Genomic DNA, 22,312 nt, shown 5'->3' on the forward strand with positions numbered 1-22,312 from the left:
GCTGGGCGCGGGGCGCACCCCTTGGCGTCCCCTCGGGGCGTTGTTCGCCCCCCGCGTCTTTCCTGCTTCCGGGGGCCGCCGCGGGGAGGATTTGCCGCAGATGACATCAGCTGTGGATGCTGGAAAGGCGGCGGCGGCGCGGAGGATGCGCCGGCTCCCCCCCTTCCTCCTCCTCCTCCTCACCAGGTCCCTGCCCTGCACCGTCTCCGTATAAAAGCGCCGCCGCCTCCCCGCCCGCCCTCACTCCCTCCTTGCCGCCTGCGGAGCCGCCGCCGAGCGGCCCCTCTGCTCTCAGCGCCCCGGAGCCGCGGGGCGGAGGCGATGGCCACCGTAGTGGTGGAAGTGGACTCGGAGCCCTCCTGCAGCATCCCCAACCCGGCCTCCACCTCGCCCAGTCTCTCCCACCGCTTCCTAGACAGCAAGTTTTACCTGCTGGTCGTCATCGGCGAGCTGGTGACCGAGGAGCACCTGCGGCGGGCGATCGTCAATATCGAGCGAGGTGAGGCGGCGGGAGCCGGGGCGCCGCAAGCAGCGCCGCGACATCCCCCGCCGGCGCCCTGCCCCTCCCTGGGCGCGGTCGGGAGCCGGGATTGCCCCCGACACCCATCCCTCCGAGCCGCGGTCTCCAGCTCTTTATTCCCCGGGGGGTCCCGCCGCAATCGCCCACCCACTCACCTTCCCCCGCGGGGTGCGGGCGCTGCGGAGCGGGGCTGCGGAGAGCCGCAGCGAGCCCCCTCCCCGCCATCGCTGGGCGGAGGGGCCGGGCCGGGAGCGCAGCGCCCGCCGCCGAGCCCGTCCGCCCGGAGACACCGGCGGGTGGGCGTGGCACGGTCCGCACTGCGGTCCCGGTGGCAGCCCGGGGCGGACAAAGGGCGGCTGGGGATGGGGTGGATGGGCTGGGCTGGGGGGCGGCTGCCGCCCGCAGTCCGTGTCCCCCACCGCCACGCCAAGCCGGCGAGGTTCGGGGCGTTTTCCCTCTCGGCGGCAGAGGCTGCGCGGGCGGGAGCGCAGCCGCGCCTTTGTGTCTAACTTTGGGCGCTGGGACTTTTCTGTCGTCTGGAGAATTTTTCAGGACCCAAGTTCTATACATGCGTATATATATTCCAATAAAGAAAACCGATTTGAGTAACAAGGCTGTTACTTGAGTGCTCAACCTCGTTATTGTCCGACTGCAGACTGCTCTGACTCGGCGTTTATTTGTCCTTTCCTTAAGACGGCTATGCAGGATGGTATTGCAAGTCAAATGACAGTTTTTTGAGTTTTCGTTGTGTTTTTTGATACAATAGATTGCAGTGTATATGCGGATAGGAGAAAAAAACCCCAACCCGTTGCGGTATTAATGGAATAAAGCACAAAGAAAATTATTGCCAGACCTTACAGTTTGTTAAACTCACTTGATACATGATTGTATAACATGTATTTTTTGTTCTCGGCTAGTGAAAACAAAGATTTCAGAAACTGCCATTGTTAGACTGAAGAAGAGATCCCGGAACGGGGAATTGGTAGCAGCCTTGTCATGTAGGTGTGGTTCAGCAGTCCAGCTAGGACTTCGTCTGTCTCTATTGTTGCTTTCTCAACCATTGTTGCTTTAGTTGGCTATTTCTCTGAATTCTTTTTCGTACCTGTCTGAGGTAAAAGGCATTCTCTCTCCCCTAACCAGTTTCATCATAATCTGTTCATCTTTATTGTGACCATTGTCTCCTGGGAAGAACTACTGAGGCAGGTGCTTTGTCATTCAGAGCTTCTTCAGCATTGCACTTCCTTAACTCTATCTAATTTTCAGTTGTGTTAGAAGTGAACTGGCTGCATTTTAATTAAATTGTTAAAGATTATAGAGCAAATTGGTAAAATTTCTTCCCTCGAGACAGCTAATACCCTTCCTCTGAAGAAATGCTCTTCAGTCTCTTCTTGAATCTTCTATTGTACAGTTGCTGCTGCATAGCTCAGTTGCTGCTACCTCTGCCACTAAGCATAACACCCGCTTACGGGTTTAGATGTTCAGAGGAAATATTTTGGCCTTTTAATTCATCATTTTGGATTAGAAGTCACTGTGCTGCTTCTAGTATCAGACCATCTGATTGAGATTTTTGCCTGCTAAGAAAACTCTGTGGTGAAATTTTGAGGTACATTGTTTTGGATGAATACAATGGGAGTCTGAAGCTCTTTCTGCGTGAGGCAGTTATGGGCTCAGCTAATATCTTTCTCTTTGGAAAGTCTGCTCTAGTCTGGAAAAAACCACTTCTCGCTACCTTCATCTCAGTAGAGCTTTAAATGCATTTTGGTTCTTGATAACTCTGCCTCACTGTCCTCTCTGGTACATCTCTTGAGTACCATCACTGAAAACTGTGGGTTCATGCGCCAAACTGCAGAGCAACGTGTCAAAGAAAACGTCTGCTGATAACACATCAGTGGCGTGATGCTACGCAACCTGGTGGAATGCAGAGTCATTTCTTAAGATATCGTGGGGAGGGAATGGCATGGCAAGATGTATTTTCAGTAATTACATTTGGGATGTGACTTTGCTAAGGGGGCAATCCTCCAACCCACCATCCACCAAAAGAGAAGAGGGGACTCAAGAGAAAGCTTCAAGATTTTTCTACTGGTTTAGCAGATGCTACTGGGTGTGCCCTGCCTGCTGTCTCATTAGTGGCATTGCATTCCTAAGACTGCAGAAAGAAAGAAATAGCTCCAGTTCAGTCATGTTTACAGTGGTTACGTCCACACTGCTAATCTGTCATTGGATTGACCTTGGATTTTAGTTCCACGTTTACCTTTTTTCTGCCCAAAACATGATTTTGTGATATCATGCATTTAATGCATTCTGCTACTCTATGGTACACATGCGTAATTTTTGCATCCAGACTGCTGAATCATGCAGTTGCAAATTTTGGATAGTCCACCCAAATTCCAGCTTCAACTTCTAGGACTGCTGTGTGCATAGGGCATATAGGCTTTTTTCCCCTTGGCTTTGTTGTTTGGGTATTTTTTCCCCTATTTATTTTGTGTTGAGTCCTGTATTTTGGGCATTGCCTGACTCAATGTTCTTGACTACATCTGATCAAAATCTTATCCCTGCAGCAAATTGGGATCGCATCTAAAGCAGCTAGAGATGGTGGATGACTCCTATCATTAGCAGCATTGATGAGTCATAGTCCATGTTGTTTAGCTGACCTCCAGAAGGCTTTGTAGTTCCTCCACCCAATCTTGGTGTCACAGGCCAGGGAGCTGTTTATCTTAAAGCTTCTTGAAGTTCAGCACTCATTCATTCAGCGTTCTTCAGCTTTGTGATCAATGTCAGTTTCACAGTTATTGCTTTCATATGTGCTCTATGTGTATGGTATTATATCATCTTGGCAGTCTTGCTCTCAAATATTCCAACACCTGGAATATATTAAAGCCTGTTTAGACATATTTGTCTGCCAAAACTCATCCCAAAAATGCACCATATGGCCAAGAGCTTTCTGAGAAAACAAAGTAAGGAGAGTTGCAGAAGAGTCTTGCTGCTTATGCCTCTGAACAATGATGCATCAGTCAGGAAGTGGAGGTGGCTGTTTATAGCTCAGTTATTTTTCTCAAGTGGTTATGGAACACACAGGCAATACTGTATTTTCAAATTTTTCTGGAGATTCAAATGGCAGCTACTTAATTGTTGGTAGCATGTTACAGTAAGCTTGCTACTACCTTTACTTGGATGCTCACAAGGAAAAGCCTTGGATGCTTTCTTCTTGCAGAGGCTTCAGGCTGTTGAAATGCAGATGTTCATATTTGCATGGAGAACCTACTCAGAGCTGCAGTGGGAGACTGGCACTGCAGATCTGGTTTCTCTGCTATTCCCTCTTTTCTCCTCATGCTTCATCCCTGCAACAGGGCTTCTGCCAGTCTAAGTCCTGACATTTCTGCTGCCTTGAAACAGAATATAGAGCATGGGAAGTGGCATTGACAGTAACATCCACAGCCTGAAACCCTGACAGAGTTACCAGGAGTGTTAGTTCTGGATGAGGGGTTGGAAACACACCTCTTCAGGCATCTCCTGGTCAAACCCTAAAGTGGTCTAACCCAGAGATTCCATGCAAAGGATGCTCATGTGGGGAGGGGCCACCAGACATTTCCTCACCAGAAATCCCTTTTATGTTTGCCAGTTCATTTGTGTAGATGTAGTGATGTTCTTCTAGGACAAAAAAATGAGTGCAGTTTTGGTTTTCAAAACTGCAGCAATGCCTGGACTTACTTGTAGTGCTACTGCCTGCTCATTATTTCAAAACTAGAATATTTTTCAGAACAATTTGAAGACAAAATTAGAGAAAAATCCAAAGTATGTTCTTTTTTTTTCTTCTTCTTTTTTTTTTTTTCCAAATTATTCATCAAAATCTTACGGAAAGGAACTAGAAACTTGTCTTTTGGCCGGAATGACTTTTTTTTTCCTGATCAAATGTCAATCCTTAAAAATCTACTTTGGAATAATACTTTTTTTGGTCATATAAGTGCCAAGTGTCTCACTTTTTAAGTAGCTGGGGGAAAAACAGTAGGGAACAGAAATGTGCTGTTTAGTTTTTAAAAGAAAAAAGATCAAGCACAGCATTTTCAAATCTCAAAACTAGAGTTCTGACACTTCATAAATAAAAGATCACTTAAATTTTAATTTAAAATATGGTATGCTTCAAAGATATTCAATGGAGAAGTCAGCAATTTAATACTTTTTATTTAAATATTAATTGCAACATGCTAGGTGGTGCTGTCTTTTTCTTCTTGGAAGGGCAACATGACTGAAGTGTCCTCTGGCTTTGTGAACCTGTATATTGCTATTTTAAAGTCAAATCAGGGACATTGGTAGCTTCTTGTGAAGTGGCTACTACTGCGGTTCTAAAGTTGGGGCCTTAAAGACTGGTCACCCTTTGGAAAGGCAGGTTGTCTTTTTCTGATTCCTGCCAGAATCCTTCCAAGTGCATTTTAAAAAATAGCTGCGTGCCTTGAAAGGAAGTGAGGCTGGGCTTGGAATTTAGAAATATGCAAATAGCGTGAATACAAGTAGAAAAATACTTGGTTAAAGCTTCCAGTGCTTGTGTGTCAAGCTGGATGTGTTTTGTATTTTGAATTTTAGGGATCCGATCATGGGACACAAACTTGGTCGAATGCAACTTGGATCAAGAACTGAAACTTTTTGTGTCTCGCCATTCAGCTCGATTCTCTCCTGAAGTTCGAGGTGAGTTTAAGAGCAGAACTAATAAATTACACTCTGAAGTTGCCTGGCCCATTAGTTTTAGGGCCTTTTCAAAGTTAAGACAACTCACTTTTTGATTGAACAGTTTCTTCATGTAGCACCTATCTAGTAGTCCAGAGTCTGAAGCTTATTGTAGTAGGTAGAGTACATACAAAACGATTAACTGGAAAGGTTAGCTCTTTAGTTTGGCAGAGCCAGAACTGATGTTGCAGCTGTTGCACAAATGCAGCTCAAGCCCTGTGTTTCTTCCCAAAGGACTTGGACTTTTCTCTTTCTTGGTATGAGAAGCTGAGTTATGGTGAGTCTGCCTGTACTCATAGGAACTTTCTTTGGCTTGTATGAGGAAATCAGAAATTTATAGGGCTAATAAGACTAAATCTCTCTTGCTGCCTTTTTTCCAAGCCCATTTTTCCTTGAGAGGATTCATTCAATAAAATGAAACATTTGTTTACCAGTTTTGTGAAGTGTAAAATTTGGGTTTGTTCTGGTTTCATGAGAATGAAGTGTTTGGTAAGTTTCTAAGATCTCATTACTCTTAATATAAATGTGAATGAATTTAATCAGGTTTCTCATGTGAAAATCTCTGACTTTCTCAGAGTAGTAAAGGTTTCTATCATTGGTGAAATCATTGTGGCCATGTGCATGTTGAGTCCTGTCGTACAGTACAACCTAGTACTGATGAGTGCTAAAAATTCCAGCTTCTGGGATATCTCTCCTGTGGTGAAAAAGGGCTATGAAATTTTGTATCATTCTACTACATCATGTTCCTGAGGTCAGTTGCTATACACTGTTGACAAAGAGACCCTGATGCCTTGCTAGCATGACAGCATTGACCTGATGGTTTTGAATAATGTACAAAAATGTCTTGTGTAACTAATCCTTTTTCTTGCAGCATATGTTAAAGCAGTTTTTGCTGTATCTCTCCATATCTAGAGACAGTAAAGCACTGCCAGAGTTAAGAAAAAATTATATACTTCTATGATTCTTCCTCTGGTTTGAAAAACAACATAACTAATAAAACAATACACAGCATGAAGACTTTTGAGTAAAGACATGTAGCTCCTTATTTACGTGGATGTAAACTCGGGCCTAGAATACTTGTCTTTCATTTCATTTTAAATGTCATGAAGACAATTCAACTTCTCAGTGACATTTGTTGCTTTGCTTTACAGACAGGGAATTTATCTTTAAGAAATGGAAAATGCAATGTATCCCATTTTTAACAAATCTGTGTTTTACTATAAAACTTCAAGATTCTATGTTTCTCCTGTAGCAAAAATATTACAGCATGACTAGTATTTTTGCTGTCTCTTTTAGATGATACATTCTAATACTGCTGCATGCATTAAAATAAAGCAAATACTCTACTTTCATATAATAAATAAGATAAGATTTCTTTTGCAGCAGAAAGAATGTAGAATTATTTAGGAATTTTTCTCTGGGAATTGTATTTTTGATTGATTTTTTTTTCCTTTGTTTGTCTAGACTTCCCTGTTTAGTCTTTCATTGTGTTGAATTCCAGCTTAATTGCATGTGACTGGAATTCATCAACATCTCTGACAAGCAGAAATGAATGTGTTTTTCACCACTGCTCAATCTTTAAACAATAAACTGCCAAAATCTGTGTTTGAAGAGCATTAAGGGAGACTGAAACTTGAATAGACGCAATATCAAGGGATAAAGCTATCCCTTTTGACCAACTTCTTGTCTAAAATTTTGTGGAAAGCACATTTTTACCTCCAGAATCTCACTGTACAGATCAGAGAATTATTTTAGTTTCTTTCTGCTGTTCTCTGATGTTGAATTCTGCAGGAGGCTCCTTTGTATCTTCTCTGCTGTTTGGCAGAGAGGCTTTTATGTTGCCACATTTTAATAAGATTTCAGAATGTTTAATTTCTGTTACAGCACCCAAATATTAAACTGTGGGTGTTCAACTGTTGACATGGTCGGCTTTGATACTAAAGAGATGATTGTAAGTATGTATTGCTTTATGGTCCCAGACTCAGATATGGAATTTAGGTAACTAGGTGACCTTTTGTCCAAGGGAAATATTCATCCAAGGTGATGGGGTTGTCTGTGGAATGTAATTAAACAACTTCTTTTTTTTCAGCCCTTTGAGTCTGAAGTCTCTGTGCAACTCACATACAGGGACAGTTTACTCTTGAGCAAGGCTCCTGATGTAGTCTGGTCAGACTTCTGACTGACTGCAGCCTCTTTGATTATCATGTTTAATTATGGTAATTGCAGTGCTGGCTCAGTAATGTTTGTGTACTTCTCAGAACAGCTTGAGGATACATACAGCAGCAATGTGAAGGGTAGGAATCTTTCTCTAAAAGGAAGCTTGGAGGAAATGGGGCCAATCCTGTCCCCATACCATACGTCTGTGATGTCAAAGGAAAGACATGCAAGAGATTGTCTGTCAAAGCATTTGGGTGTTTTCACTTAAAGAATTTAAGGTTTGATCCTTCTCCCTGTGTAGTGAATACATACTGGTACTGCAGGGAGCGTGATTAGATCCCAACATTTTTTGTGTTCTTTTCAAAGGGATGGGTTACCACTGTAGTATTTGTGCACATTGTGTTCAGCTGTTGGGCAATTTATGAGTGATTTATGATTCCTGAAAAATAAGATTCAGAATGGAAATGCCAGCAGATCTTTTTTGCTACCTTGTAAAGCAGCTGAGTTAGCAGACTCCTTAATAATAACAGATCTTGGAAAGGTGATGTTGGCAGGCGCTGGTGAAAACACAACTAATTAACACAACTAATTAAGTGGTTGTCACAACAACAGGCAACATGACAAGGGGTACTCCAGTGGTGCCTCTGTTTTCTTTGTCGTGTACTGATAATTTCCATATTATAGTAATATCAAAAGGACAAAAAAATGCAAACAATGTACAAGCTGGAAAAGGAACTGTGCATCTGGTAGTGAGGCAGAACAAGTGGAGAGTCTTGGAAACAGCTCATTTGAAATTGCAGCTGTACCTACCAATCTTTGCTTAATTAACAAGAAAGTTTCAGCTGCATAAAGCAGCTTCACAAAAGACCCTGGTTTTGGGTGGGGGAGGGTGAAGCCGTTGAGGGCCCTTCTGTAAGGCTTTTGCACTGCTGTTTTATCCCTCAGTTTCCACCTGGAGACACTTAACTGTTGCATTGGTGCATGTTCAAGCCCTTGTCTAGATAAAATCCATTTTATTTAAATAGCTGCTCACCCCCAACCTTCTGATAAATACTGCTCGAGCTATACACTGTGGCTACTTTGTACTTTTTCCTGTGGTTATGAAGAACATATATACGTGTTTTGTATCTGAACAGTACCGGGAGGCCTCCTGTTGCCTATTAGCCACTGTGGACACCAACTGCTGACGTGAGTCCTTCTTTACCTGTTCCTAAGACTTTTTTATTGCCAGCCTGCCTGCAGCCAGAGGGGACCTTGGCAAAGTGTAAGACGTTTTATTTCCTCTTGGCAGCTACCTGCATCAGCAGCAGCAGTGGGCTTGCCTCCTTCAGGCTTCCTAAAAAGTCTTTTCTCTGTGACATTGTCATTATTCCAAAAAACCTTAATGACTTCCCTTCTGAAAGCTACCACTTCAAAAGTTACTGTTTGGGACAGCTGGAAACCTGTGGAGAATTTTTGGATCTGGAGTTTCTGGTCATCAATGCACTCAGCTGTGTACTGCAACAAAGTGGTCTATAGCGCCATTTCCTTTGTCAGAGCAGATCTCAAACCAGTTAACGTCACACCTAGTAGCTTGCCATGTGAGCTTGTGGAGTCACTGATAAAATCCTGAACAGCATGGGTTTTGTGCTGATTTACTTGAAAACGGCAGTTCACCAAAGTTCCTTAAGTCAGGACACAGGTACTCGAGCTAAACCTATGATTTAAAATGAAAAAAAGGAAAAAGAGACAAGAGGTCAAGACCAGATTTCTCAGGTACTATCAGAGTGCCATAACTGTCTAGAAATTAATTTTGCTTAAGATCTCAGGTAGCCTAATATGCACGTTTAGGGACATGCTACAAATATGATTCTTCAGATACTTAGAGGCTGTGATGGTAGCTGGAGTATCTATTGAGTGGAGTCATTTTAGCTCATTATATGTTTGGAGAGGTTAATTTTAGTTGGCTACTAGACTTCCTTTGTGTCTCAAAGTAGTTGTGCATTGAAATAAAGAAAATGGAGGCAGACTAGGACTCGAGAAGGTAATTGAGCTGACTCACGCTGCAGTAGCTGCGAATGGTGTCCCTGCGGGGTGACCTGCAGCTGTCCGTGGTCCAGGGCTGCGGCCGTGGAGCTGCCCAGCAGCACAAAGCCAGGAGCCCCTGGGTCCTGGTGGAGGGATATTGATGGGAGCACATGCACTGGACTACTCCTGAGCTTTTTGTGGGGGGATGTTACCATTTTGGTGGCTTGGGAGAGGATTACAGTGTAATAGCCTATGTGTTTGGATACAAGAATTGTCAAAGCCTTCTTTTCTTAGTACTATTTAAAATTCCAGAGACGGGCTAAGAAGTCACTTTATCATCTTTTTTACAGTAAGTAAGGTGTTGCGTTTATGTGACAGTCATTCTGGCATTGACTTCCATTTTTGCTTTTTTTAGGAAAGATCTCAAAGAAAATTAGCATGAATTTGCATTCAACGGTACCTGCTGATGCTAAGGTGTTAGCGTGAATCAGCAAAATTAGTGAGAGGTTATTTTTAAGTGCCTTGTACAACAATTAAAGATAGAAAGTTCAATCATCCTAGAATAGCCCATGTTTTATGGGAACAGGTCTTGGCTTGTGTGAGGCAGCTACCAGAGGCACGGGATTAAGTTAGTTATGAATAATGATGGAATTTTAACTGCATTATGAAATATGAATCCTCATTCCTCTTTATTGGAATGAAAAATAAGCATACCTAATGGTATATTCACAAAGGTTATTTTGTTAAGGGTTATCTGATAGAATTATAATTCTTAGTATGTCACTTGTGAGATTCCTCAATCTTTTTTGTAGTATTGTCTGTATGGGATTTCTGAAACTGAAAATGTCAACAATATTTTATTTTTGACCTCTGCCCAGTACTCTTTACAGATGATCTACCTCTCATCTCTTTCATCATGGATTTATTATAAATGTGTAACTAGAATATAATTGCCACTTTTTAAATCTAATTTCTGTTTTCCATGTGCAGCATTTTGTTAGATGGCTGTTTTTCTTAATTTTGTTAAGACTGATGTACTTTACTTGTCTGGAATTTGTTGCTTTCTCATCTAATTTATCAGTTACTTGAGAGAAACATTAGATGTTTTAATTGGACTTTATAATGAGAAGAGACTTGATCCAAAGGCCACTGAAATAATTGGATTGGATTTTGGATTAGAGAAAATACAATCTAGTATTTTGAAGGTAGAACAAAGACCAAAATACCAAAAAATACCAAAATAGCAAAAAAGTGAGTGTTTTACCTTCCTTCTTGAATGACAAAAATGTTACTTTGTTTGAAGTGAATTGCCTACCACTATATTCAGAAATCTAACCAGACCCAAGTAAGAAGAGTTGAGACACTCCGTTTTCAGACTGGGTGGAGTGGGGAGGTCATGTTCATTCCCATTGCTCTCTGTAGAATGAGAGTTGCCACTGTGGCTACTGATATCAACCTTGCAACAGCATGAAGAGCTCCAGTTGTCATCGGCCTTGTAGAGACAGATACAAGAGGTGCATCCATACTGGCTGCAAATCCATGTGATCGTGACTGTAGACTGGCAGGAGTATCCTACAGTACCTCACAGTCCCTATGAGTAGGGGAGTCAGTAATAGTCACAAATAGAAAGCTGGATAGTTTTGTAACAAAGGTTCGTGGTTTTGCATCAACCCTCCAGATGGTCCCACCAAAAAGACAAGATGGTTAGTTTGGGGCTGTAGTTGCTGGTGGTAATCTGTTCCTAGAGCTGAGAAGAAAAGCAGTGCTCCTGGTGACCTGGATTTGCAGATTTAAATCTGTTTTAGAGTCAAAACCAGTCACTGATAGAATAAAAGACTAAGTGTAAAAAAACTGTATTCAAGTAATAACCAATTCATAAACAAACCATTTGCAATTTTATGTATTTCAGTACTTGAAAGCTTGTCTGTAATGGTGAGATGAGTCACCGTCCTGTGTCCCTGTCTCCTGCATGGCTGTGTGTGGGACATTATACCCGTCAGTAATGCTGGAAAGCTTGGGATTTTATTTGATATAAGCAATCAACCCCACAAAAGAACCCCCCAAAGCAAAACAAAAAAGCCTCTTGCAACAAGATTAGCCGTATTCTTAGACTGTATAATATCTGAGTGATTCTAAGGAGCTATGCAGACTTTCACCTGGAAGTCAACTCCCCACTGTCAAAGGCTGCCTTTGGAAGCTGGACCAGTATTATGGCAGTTGTAGCTCTTCTGGACAAAAGACTCATCCCAGCTTTGGCTCCCATGTCCTGAGTCAAAAATAAGCTGTCATAGGTCTTGTAAGCTCTTTATGGCAGATGGAGTATCTCCCCCACACCTGAGAGACTGGAAGGAGCAAAAGTAAGAAAACTCATGGGTCCAGATAAAGGTGAGTTATTATTAGGTGAAGTGAAAAATGGCAAAACCAAAGAAACAACAAAAACCAAACCAACAAGCACAGTGAAGGAGATTGCTCAGCGCCTCACACAGGCAGAATAATGCCCAGCCAGTCTCTGAACAGCCCCCACCTTAGTAACTAATAATCCCACCTTCTTCCTCTACGCTAGCTTTTGTTGCTGAGCATGATACTGCATGGTGGTATTTGTGTTCAGGTCACTGGTTTTTTTGCTGACACCATTGTTGAACTTCTTGAAATAAAGGGGATGAAGTTTGACAGAGCCCTAAGAGAGTCCAGCTACCGGAGTCCTTCTTCTGATCTTAAGGCTTGGAGACAGAAGCACACATCCTGTCATGGGTATTATGGCCCTCCAGCTTGCTTTCTTAACCTCAGACTGTGTCCCATAGTTTCCCTGGTCCTCTAGAACTTGCACAGCACTTAGACAAACTTAAAAAAAAATATTTTGTATGTGGCCAGTACTTTAAATAGATATAGAAAGCAAGCCTTCAAGAATATCTCAGGATAGGATTTAATGCTTGTTGCAAACTAATAATTTAATGGTATTGCTCATAATAATTTGTATGGTGCTATTGATTTTTTTCAAACCTATCATTACTAGCTGCAAAGCTCAATTTCTAAAGGTCATTAGACATGGAAGATTTAAATATTTTCAATACTAACTAGGCTTTTGTACATATACCATTTCCAAGCAACTTTACAAATTTTAATCTTCCTGTCCACTGTTTCAACAATTCCATTCTTTTTATGTTTCCGCTAGCTAGCTAGTTATCTATCCAAAACCTGCCTGAACTTGTATGAGATGGCTTTTTTCATTGTGTCCTACAATGTGTATTGCAGAATCAGATCAAAAACATGTCACCTTTCAAAATAACACATGAAAGACATCAGCGTTACCCAAAAGAAATCCAAATGGAGATGGCGTATTACTGAAGTGACCCCTTAAAAAGTAAGGGTGGGCATCTTTGATCATAACACCATCTCAATGGCCTAAATCATCTGGCTGCAGCCATTTTATTCTTGAAGACTCTAGTGAGAATAGTTGCTCTGCACCTAAAAACCCTCTGTACCTATTAAATCCTGTAATTATAACAAGAATCACATTTTGCCTTCAGCTTTGGTGGAATAGTGTTATTGTATGTCAAGCAGGGGATTATCATGTGAAAAGAGACTTTGCCGACATTCTCATTTTGTGATGAATAGCAGGATCTGATAGTATTAATCCGTTAGGAGCTGTAGAGTGGGGGAAACCCATTTACTGGGTTGTGCTAATGGGTGTGGGTTGTGGATTGTCCACAACTGTTTATAGACAGTAATCACAGGAAGGAGACCAAGGATACCAAGCCATCAAATTTCCTTAAGCAGTATGGAATTACTCTTCAGTCTCTTGAACAGTGTAATACAACCATGTGTTAGACCTCTGCTTACCTAAAAAGGTATTGTTTTGATTTCTGGACTGTTTCATGACCTTTGTGCTCCCTTTGTAATTAAATTGCTTTGAATTGAAAGTAAATTCTGGGCCAAGGAATGAGCTTCTCTCAGAGAATCTAGAAAACACTTAGAGATTTACTTTATTTTATGCATGTCTACTTTTTTGAGTTTCACACAGCATGTTACACACTTGCGGAGTTGATACTCCTCTGACTTTCATTCCTAACTGGAGTATGTTTCCGTTTGGTGTTGGAGACAGCTGGGCATCTATGAAATTACCTGTGTCCTCATGTACCTTTCAGGCATTCCTAGAGTGCTCTGAGAATCAAATGAGTTTTTAACACAGTGCCTGCTGCTCTCCAGGGTAGCAGTAGTGAGGTGTATTAAGCATGGTATTTTCAGGGCAATATTCCAATCTTGGCAGATTTAGCATTTTCTCCCTTCTTGCCTTGACTTTTAATCACAAAAAACCCCCAGGGACAATGTCAAAAGAGGGGGCCACCCTATGATCTTTCTTTTGCAATTGGAAGTGAAAGAGTGGTGGTGCAGGGCAGTCCTGGGTAGAGCTACCCTTACAGGCAGAGATGAGCTGGTACCTCCACCCGGGAGAGTGCACCCCCAGACTTCCATCCCTCGGAGAAGAATGATCTCATCAGTGATGAGCCTCTCTGAAAACCCATCAGGAGGGTCTCACCACACCAGCATTTACCTTCACCACAGCTCTGAGTTACCAGGGCTCTGCTGCCTTGTTTCAGACACAGCTTTGGTATCCCTGCAAGGATAGTTTTTGCATGGACAAAGCATAGATCAAAGACTTTATGCTGTGATACTAACATTTAAAACTGTTTTTCCTGTTTTCCTGATTTTTTTCATTTCTTGAGCACATTTTAAACCTTGTATCCTGTTCCCTTCTTTCCTGAAATGGGTGAAATGCTGAGTTTTCAAATTAGCAGATGTTTTCAAGACTTCAGAGAAGCTTGTATTCATCCTAGATGACACTTTTCTTCCTTGTCCCATGCTCTTCATCCTGCGGTCTTCCTATATGTCAGAGTAAGTCATGGTAACTTAGTGGTAAAATGTGAATGGCATCTATTCAGTATTGGATCTTCTAGGTTTGCTGCCTTTCTTGGAACCACACCACAGCTGACAATAAATAAATGTGTACTTTCTAAGAGATGAGTGTAGGAAAAGCTGTGGTCAGGGATGACTCTGCTCACAAATTATGTTTTGTAGTTTTTTCTTTTGTTTCTGGCTTCCCTCTGCTATTAAATATGTTGGAGTTGACATCTGTTACTTCCAGCTTTTTTGTTGGTCTTACTTTTGAGCAGATGGATGTTTCTTTGTCAGTGATTGTAAACCTAATCTAAGCAATTATCAAATTATATTTAGACCAAAGTCCTTGCTGAGCCCCACCAAATCTTACTCCCTGTACTGTCCCACGTTTCTGACTGGCTTGCAAAGATGGGACACACTCAGAAAACACTCGAGCAGTATTAGACGAGTTGTTTTTTGTTAGATAGTTTAGGTAACTTGGTTGATTGTTGGCTGTGGAACTGGGCACAATAAAACATTTCATCAATAATCATTGAGGGGGAAAAAAGAGAACGAGAAGATGTTTTCAACCCAGCAGAGACAGTTTTGAAACCAGTAGAGATGTGGCTTCTGTGGATCTGCCTTGCTGTAGTCCTATGACAACAGTCACTGTTTTGTAAGTGGAGTTACCCGACAGGTATTGTCCACTATTTTTGGTCAAATCACAAAATGGCCACATAAAGCTTGGAATCACAGTTGCTATAGGTGATGGCACAATAATAAACAGATTCACTGCTGGGTTTGATTTCTTTTTTTTTTCAATTTCTAGTGTAGAGGTTTAGCCTCTCAATATTCTCACCAAATAGTTAATAAAATCTTGAGTTATTTTTGAGATCCTGTGAAATAGGAGAATCACAGAATCATAGAACTTGATGAGTTGGAAGAGAACTACAAGGATCAGCAAGTCCAACTCCTGGCCCTGCACCGGACCTGCCAAGAATCACACCATGTGCCTGAGAGCATTGTCCAAACACTTCTTGAACTCTGTCAGACTGGTGCTGTGACCACTTCCCTGGGAAGCCTGTTAGAGTGCCCAACCACCCTCTCTGTGAAAAACCTTTTCCTGATATCCAGCCTAAACCTCTCCTGTCTTAGCTTCATGACACTCCCTTGAGTCCTGTCACTGGTCATGAGAGAAGAGATTGGGACCCGCTCCTCTGCTTCCCCTCATGAGGATATTGAAGACCACAGTGAGGTCTCCCCTCGGTCTCCTCCAGGCTGAACAGCCAAAGTGTCCTCAGCTGCTCTTCATACAGCTTCCCCTCCAGAAGAACAGGAAAGTACAAGCAGTATCAGTCTATCAGCTCTATTTGTATTTCCTCATTATTCATTATGCCTTTTAAATTGTTACTATTTTCAAATGATAGTCTTTTCCACTGCAAAATAAAGCTGTAATACTCTTCTTGTTGTTCAAAATCCATTCCCCACCAAAGTTTCTACATAAAATTAATTATATCATGTGGGCAAAGCTACTTTATTGAAAAAAACTTCAAATTAACAGTTAAAAAAACCCAAACCAACCCAAACCGAAAAACTGACAATCCACATCATGTTTCTTAATCTTTCCCTTTTTTGAAAGTTGCCTACCAAGGAATCATGCTTCCTTATGCTGCTTTTGCCAGCAGATGGCATTCTGAGTGCCCATGCTCACTGCTGTGCAGTAAATGACCACATTCTAAAGTCAGTATGAATACTTCCATAATGTTTTTAGGTCTTAGTTCTTAATGTGAGACATATGTTTCTATTTTGCTCTGACATCTTACTTGAAATTTAAATTTCAGGGACTTCAACTCTGTTGACTTGTGAAATATGAATCCCTCAATGTGAAATAAGCTCAGCAAACTTCAGATCTCTCTCTGTTGGAGAAAAAGCAGAGTATAGCTCATTCAGGTCAAGAACTTATTCAGGTTGAAGACCACAGATAGTGATCATTTTATGAAAATGCTTAACATTAGCTCTGCAGAGCTAGTAGGGAGAAAAGCAAGATCATTACACACAGCTAGATTTGTGCATAAATTAACACATCTCTAGATACAGGTAAGAAAATCAGCTTCACAGATCATGTATTCTCTGTATTTTCTGGATATTTCCAAGAGGCCTGAGCTTCTCCTGTTTAGAAGCTGCAATATAAACCACATCAAGACCTAGTGCCTCTCTCTCTCTCCTAAAACACAGCATGAAATAAAAGACCTGAGACCTAAGCAAGTGGAGTCTGACTCACTTGTCAAGTTTAGTATATCTCAGTTTTTTTCCCCTGTCTCAGTCTGTGCTATGACAGTCTGTTAGGAATATAGGAGTACAGTAGCAGGTAGTTTGACAAAGCAAATCAGTATTGTCTGTCTAAAAAGGTAAGTGTTTGTACAAGTCCCAGTGTGGCATTTTTCCTTTCTCAGAGATGCAAAAAAAAAAAAATCACAGCTTTCTAGGTGACTGCAGAACACATGGTATGTCATAAATCAAGAGACCTGAAGTTTATTTCTTAATTTTTCCCCTGAACTATGTAAAAACTGACTGTGGCAGTCATGCTCAGGCGCTGTGGACAACCCATGATCTTGATTATTCAATTGTCTTACTTCAGCTTTCCATCATGGCCAAGTGTGCCAGTAGGGAATCTAATGTCAGTGATTTATGCAGCATGGTCTTCATTAAAATTCAAAATGAGGCTACCAACTCTCTTCAAGTAATCTAGTAAGCTACTAGCCAGATGTTAATGTAAACACTAAAGGGATCGCTCAAATTGATTTGAAAATAACAGTAACAGAGATGAAAAGCTGAGATTAGCCATTCATGTCATTGTGTAACTCCTTCAGATTTCTGAGCTGTATTAGGAAGAAGTACACGTGAGGACCTTCTTATTAAACAACACCTGCCTACAACTGCACAGGGAAAATCTTTTCATATATGCAAATACTGGTAAATGGACAATCAAATACTTTTAATCTCATTTAATTGTGGAGGAGTAGCAGGGCTCCAGATGCTTACTGAAAGCAGCTGTTTGTTACCACTCATTTAAAAAACACACAACCCAAACAACATACAAAAAAATCAGAAAATGCCCAAAACTATAGCCAGCAGTTTATCTTATTGTGATTACTAAGAAACACTTTGACAAACTCTGCTTTGAATGAGTGTAAATTACGGGAAATTTCACTGAAAACAGGTCTCTCCAGATCTACCCTGTTATATGTTAAGGCAGCATTGGAGTGCTGTTGAAGAACTGCAATTTGGAGATCCCATCTATAGAGAATTTGAGGGAAATGGCTGTGGGAACTATGGTTTGTAACTGGTTTCTACATATAGTAACGTGCAACACTGCTGGGTTGCTGTGACACCACTTGAAATAAAGCATGGCAATTCACTTCTGTGGTCTCTTTGCAAGTCTGCATGGTGCTGGAGCTGGCAATAAATTGACTTCTTTTAGACTTAAACCTCTGTAGGAAGCTGAGTGTCTTTACAAAGTGTAAGCCAAGCTGGTGAAATACTGCCTGCCATCTTTAACAAAGCTCCGTGTCAAGTGGGAGTGAAATGCTTTTAAATGCTGCCATGTGGCTGAGGAATCGTGTGTTTTGTGATTGCTAAAACATTTTTGCCTGTCCTAAATCCAGGAATGCTTATAAGGTAAAAGTTAAAATGTCATGGAGAAATTAAGTAAATGACATTTTGATTGCCCCTCCGAGTTTGGCTTAGTGATTGACACAACCTTCAAATCCTGAGGAAAGAGAAGTGGCAAGGAGTAGTCTTTCGCCTTTTGTCACATCTGTTGTGCCATCCCTGCCTCTGCACGGCTGCTTATCTCATGGCTGTGGATTAATTAGAAGAATTTGAGGCTGAGGATGTGGAAGGGAATTTAAATTGCATCTGTATGGATTATGATCTGGTGGAGTTCATTAGCATGCAGGCACAGTTCCTGTGCCTTTCTGCCTCTCTTCCCAGAGCTTGCAACTTCCAGACATTTCCACACTCCCTCAGATCTGTTGTGCCTTATGGGCCTGGCCTGCAGTTTCATATTAGCACAGTTTAATTAGGCAAAGAGCGATTGCTGTGACTCCAAAATTACGTATGGTTGTGATAGATCAATATTTATTACAGAGATTTTTTTTCAAATAAATGTCTTCTCTGTTGGACAGGTTTTTCTCATTCAGAGGCCCTAGAGCCATTTACGAAACAATTAAATCCTCTCTGGTGTGAAGTGGAATTTTAAGAATGATTAATGCTGACTGACCATGTATTCTCTCTAGTTTCATCTGCATTCCTATGCTTTGCTGTTTTCATCTGATAGGTTTGGCAGAGGGAGTTAGGTTCAGGGACCGCTGCCCCTTCCTTGCAGCAGTGCAGAGCCTAGTGGAAGGGTGTCAAATGGGTCAAGGCACTGGCTAAAAACTGTCAAACCCAAATGCGAATATGTAGCTGTAGAGTAATTTGCAAGCACTGCGCTGGGAAGAAGTTTCTATAGCTCGATTCCATTAAATTTATTCTGATTATCTAAATTTGATGTGGAAGGTGAGTGTGATATAGTCTAGTATTCTAAACACTTATGTAAGTGGCCAGGTTTACAGAGGCCATCCAATAGATGCCAAATGAGGAGAGCTTGCATGACCATGTCATTGTCGATTTTCTTTTTGTGGTTTTTCTTTTCAAATTAATTTTAGTGTTTTCTGCAAGGGAAGTAGTTTTCCCTTTTGGGAGCATGTTGGAACAGTATGCAAATTCTGCTCAATTATGAACAGTCACAAAGGTCTTGAAACAGAAGCCATAAATCATAAGTTTTTAACAGAAAAAGAGTGAAAGATTCAACATTTAGTGCATTTTTCTTATGTAAGGCTTTATTTAATGTATGTTTGTAATACCTTATATGATAAATATTTTTATTTTTAAATTTGCATTTCTCAGATTAATGTGTTTTCTGAATTACACAGTAATGTAACTTTGTGTAAGTGTAGCTCTCTCCAAAAAATACAGTAAAGATCATAATCATAAAGTTTTAGTATGCTCAAACTGGCAGATAAATCTGATTTGACTAGTACAGCACTAGTACTTTGTCTAGTACTTTTCTTTGCTGGAGCCCTCAAGGATAAACTGAATTTGTAGCAAGTCTTGTGTGTAAAATTGTTCCTTTTGGAAATCCATCAGAAATTTGCACTCAATCCCAATGAAGGCAGGGTCAACCCCTCCACTGTTTATTTCTTTTCTCCATCGGTAAGTACATTTTTCTTAAGCTAAGAAAGAGCACTTGTGCACTTGTACTACTTAGAACTACAATCAGTCACAGGTCCATTCATTGACATCCAGTAAGAGTACTCCTTTTATTGTAATTTCCTTTGAAAATTAAGTGTGCCAAACTTCAAATGTATTGTGGTTAATATGGAAAAAAAGAAAATACTGCAACTCTGCTTATCTTGCACGACAACAGAAGCTTCCAGTGGAAATCTAATAGCAACATTTCTATTTCTTTTGTCAAGAGAAATATTAAAAGTCATGAGATCTCTATTCCCCAAAAAGGAGAAAATTAATACCTCATTGCTTTAATCTTTGGGGGAAAAAGTGCAACTATGTTGTTTCCATATTCCTTAAGTGTCCCCCCATGTTGTTTTTTTTCAAATGACGATGATGATGATTCTAACAGTGTACTTGAATTGTGTTCATTTAATATTGGGAGGGTTAAACATCTCACCAGTGCCAACACTTTGTCATTAAAATGAAGTACAGTTTGCAAGTGCCTGTAATTACACAGCCTGTGTACAATCGCAGAGTTTCTAAAGGGAGTCTATCACATCTAAAATAGCACTTTCTTCATTGCACAGCCTTAATTTCACCTGACATTTTGCCAGCCGGGGCAGAAACTTTCTGCAGGAAGCAGGGCAGTATGCCTGGTCTCCTTTAGACAAAAGAAGGTGGAAAATTAAGTTATTGTAAATCTGCTTCTAATTATGTTAATGAAATATTACATCATGTAGATTGACCTGCTGTAGATCTTAGGTATTTCTTTTATTGTTTTAGCAATTTGCTCTATTTCTTATGCATGAAAAATATTTTTGATAACCCATGTTGATCGTACTTGCTAATGAACCAGTGCCTACAATTACTGCACTTAAGCATATATCTTCAGAACATACAATGTTAGAGGGTTACTAATGAGCTCAACAGTAGTTGAAGACACTAATTAATTTAATCTGGGTTATTTTGCCTGCCAAAGTATAGGAGGATGGATGCTGCCACTGGAAAATGCTGGAGCATTTAACCTGTGGCTGTGTATTTAAGGAAAAAAATTGGTTGTCAGTCTGTTTCAGAAACACTGGTAATGCAAAATGTTTTCTCAGTTATAAAGGCAGTAGATATTTACCACCTTACTCAGATCAATTTATTATGAGGCAGCATGACACTTTGTACTGTGAATCTTAATAATGCCCAGAGGCCTTCACATGAAAATTGCTCATTTAATTTTCACTGGACTACTTTTTTCATTTAAACAACAATAATAATGTGAAGTTAAGTGCAGAGCTCAAATAGCTTACAAGGGTCCTTTCCCAATATCCTTAATCTAATTTTGAAATATTAATCTTTTAGAAATGCAGCTTCGCATTTCAAAGATAGATTTAATTTTATTTTTTGTTGGCCTTATGTGGAAAGCTTGTTATTAATTTTCTTACTCCAGCCAGAGCAGTGTCCTTATCACCAAAGCATATAGGATGTTTTTTAAAGGAAAACATCTGTCAATCCAGCAGTTTGAAACACAACTTGCCCTATGTCAGTGATTTCCAATGTCAAAAAAAAAGCACCCAGCATAACACTTAGATGTATGTGGTTGGAAACCAGACATGTAAAAGATGTACTTTGTCATTAAGATGGATATTGCTGGTGGAATTGCCTGTGAGAGCGTTGTCCACCAGATAAGGAATAGATCAGCTTTAGCACAGCTTCTGGGGCTGCAGACACCCTCCTCTAAGGCAGAGTAGGAGTGACCTGTACGTGACAGGAGCTCTCAGGGGAGGAAAAATAGAGACTGAGAAATATATCAAGAAGGAGATCAGTGGCAAACAGACAGACTAGATAGCTTTCACCCACCTTCTATGCAATCTCTGAGTGTCCCCCTTGGCTATAAAAGAATAAAATGGCAGAAATTTACTGTCATATCATTCACATCTACACGGGCTGAAAGAAGGCCTTCAGTTCCTCAAGATTTAATTATGTCCAGTTTTTGTGTCTGCTACTGGAAGAAGCCCTGAAGAGGGAGAGAGGTATTTTTTTCCCCTTTTTTTTGGCCTTCATTTTCTTCCCTTTGTTGTGCTCTTTCCACCAAAATGCCCTCAGGCACCAATCCAGGGAGCTGGAGCTGTGGTCTGCTCAGACCTCTTGTGGTACCTGCTCATACTTTCTGACAGGCTCAAGTACTGAATGAGAATGGCCAACCTCCTGAGATGGGGATGGCCAGAGACCCTCTCAGTTTTCACAGCTACCAGCTGCTTTCTTGCTCTCTCAGTTATAAGTACAAAACCCAGAAGCCAAAGTAGACGCAGGCATCAAAGTGAGAGCCAAGTTTGTCCACTACTTTTCTGCATTTTCTGGTTGAAAATCATCTAGGTAAGGCTGCATGAAAAGAGCTCCAGAATCACTCTGGATGTTGCAAAAAGGGCTTGGATTTGTTTCTTGTACAACTTTGTTTTGAGATAGCTTTTAAAACAAGACCACACCAAAGTGTTAAACTTGGTACATCCATCCACCCTGCAGCCAGCCCAGAAGAGAATTGGTCTAATGCTGACTGAGAGGAGGAGAAGCAGGTGATGAGGGAGACTAGAGGAAAGTTTCTTTTCCCTGGTGTTACTCAAAAGCTCATTGAGTGGGCCTTATTCATTACAAGCAAAAATGTTTTATTGGTTATATCAAAGTGCAGTGTAACTGGTATTGCCTTAATTCTACTTTTTTTTTTTTTAAAGCTAGTAAAAAAATTCAATCTAGACTTTAAAAAAGCCCATTATT

The 22,312-nt window shown here is 40.9% G+C and overlaps 1 protein-coding gene across 1 annotated transcript in view; it reads left to right on the plus strand.

Moving 5' to 3' along the window:
* Positions 1–198: 198 nt before the first annotated feature.
* Positions 199–22,312, plus strand: part of MAP1B (microtubule associated protein 1B) — a 72,243-nt gene continuing 50,129 nt past the window's right edge. Inside the window, exons 1-2 of the mRNA XM_039566678.1 lie at positions 199–499; positions 5,099–5,200. Of these exons, the coding sequence (XP_039422612.1) occupies positions 322–499; positions 5,099–5,200 (280 nt within the window). The 5' untranslated portion in view covers positions 199–321. The remainder of the gene's footprint in view (positions 500–5,098; positions 5,201–22,312) is intronic.

Source organism: Corvus cornix, chromosome Z (assembly GCF_000738735.6).
Source record: "Corvus cornix cornix isolate S_Up_H32 chromosome Z, ASM73873v5, whole genome shotgun sequence".
In the NCBI taxonomy this organism is placed as follows: Eukaryota; Metazoa; Chordata; class Aves; order Passeriformes; family Corvidae; genus Corvus; species Corvus cornix.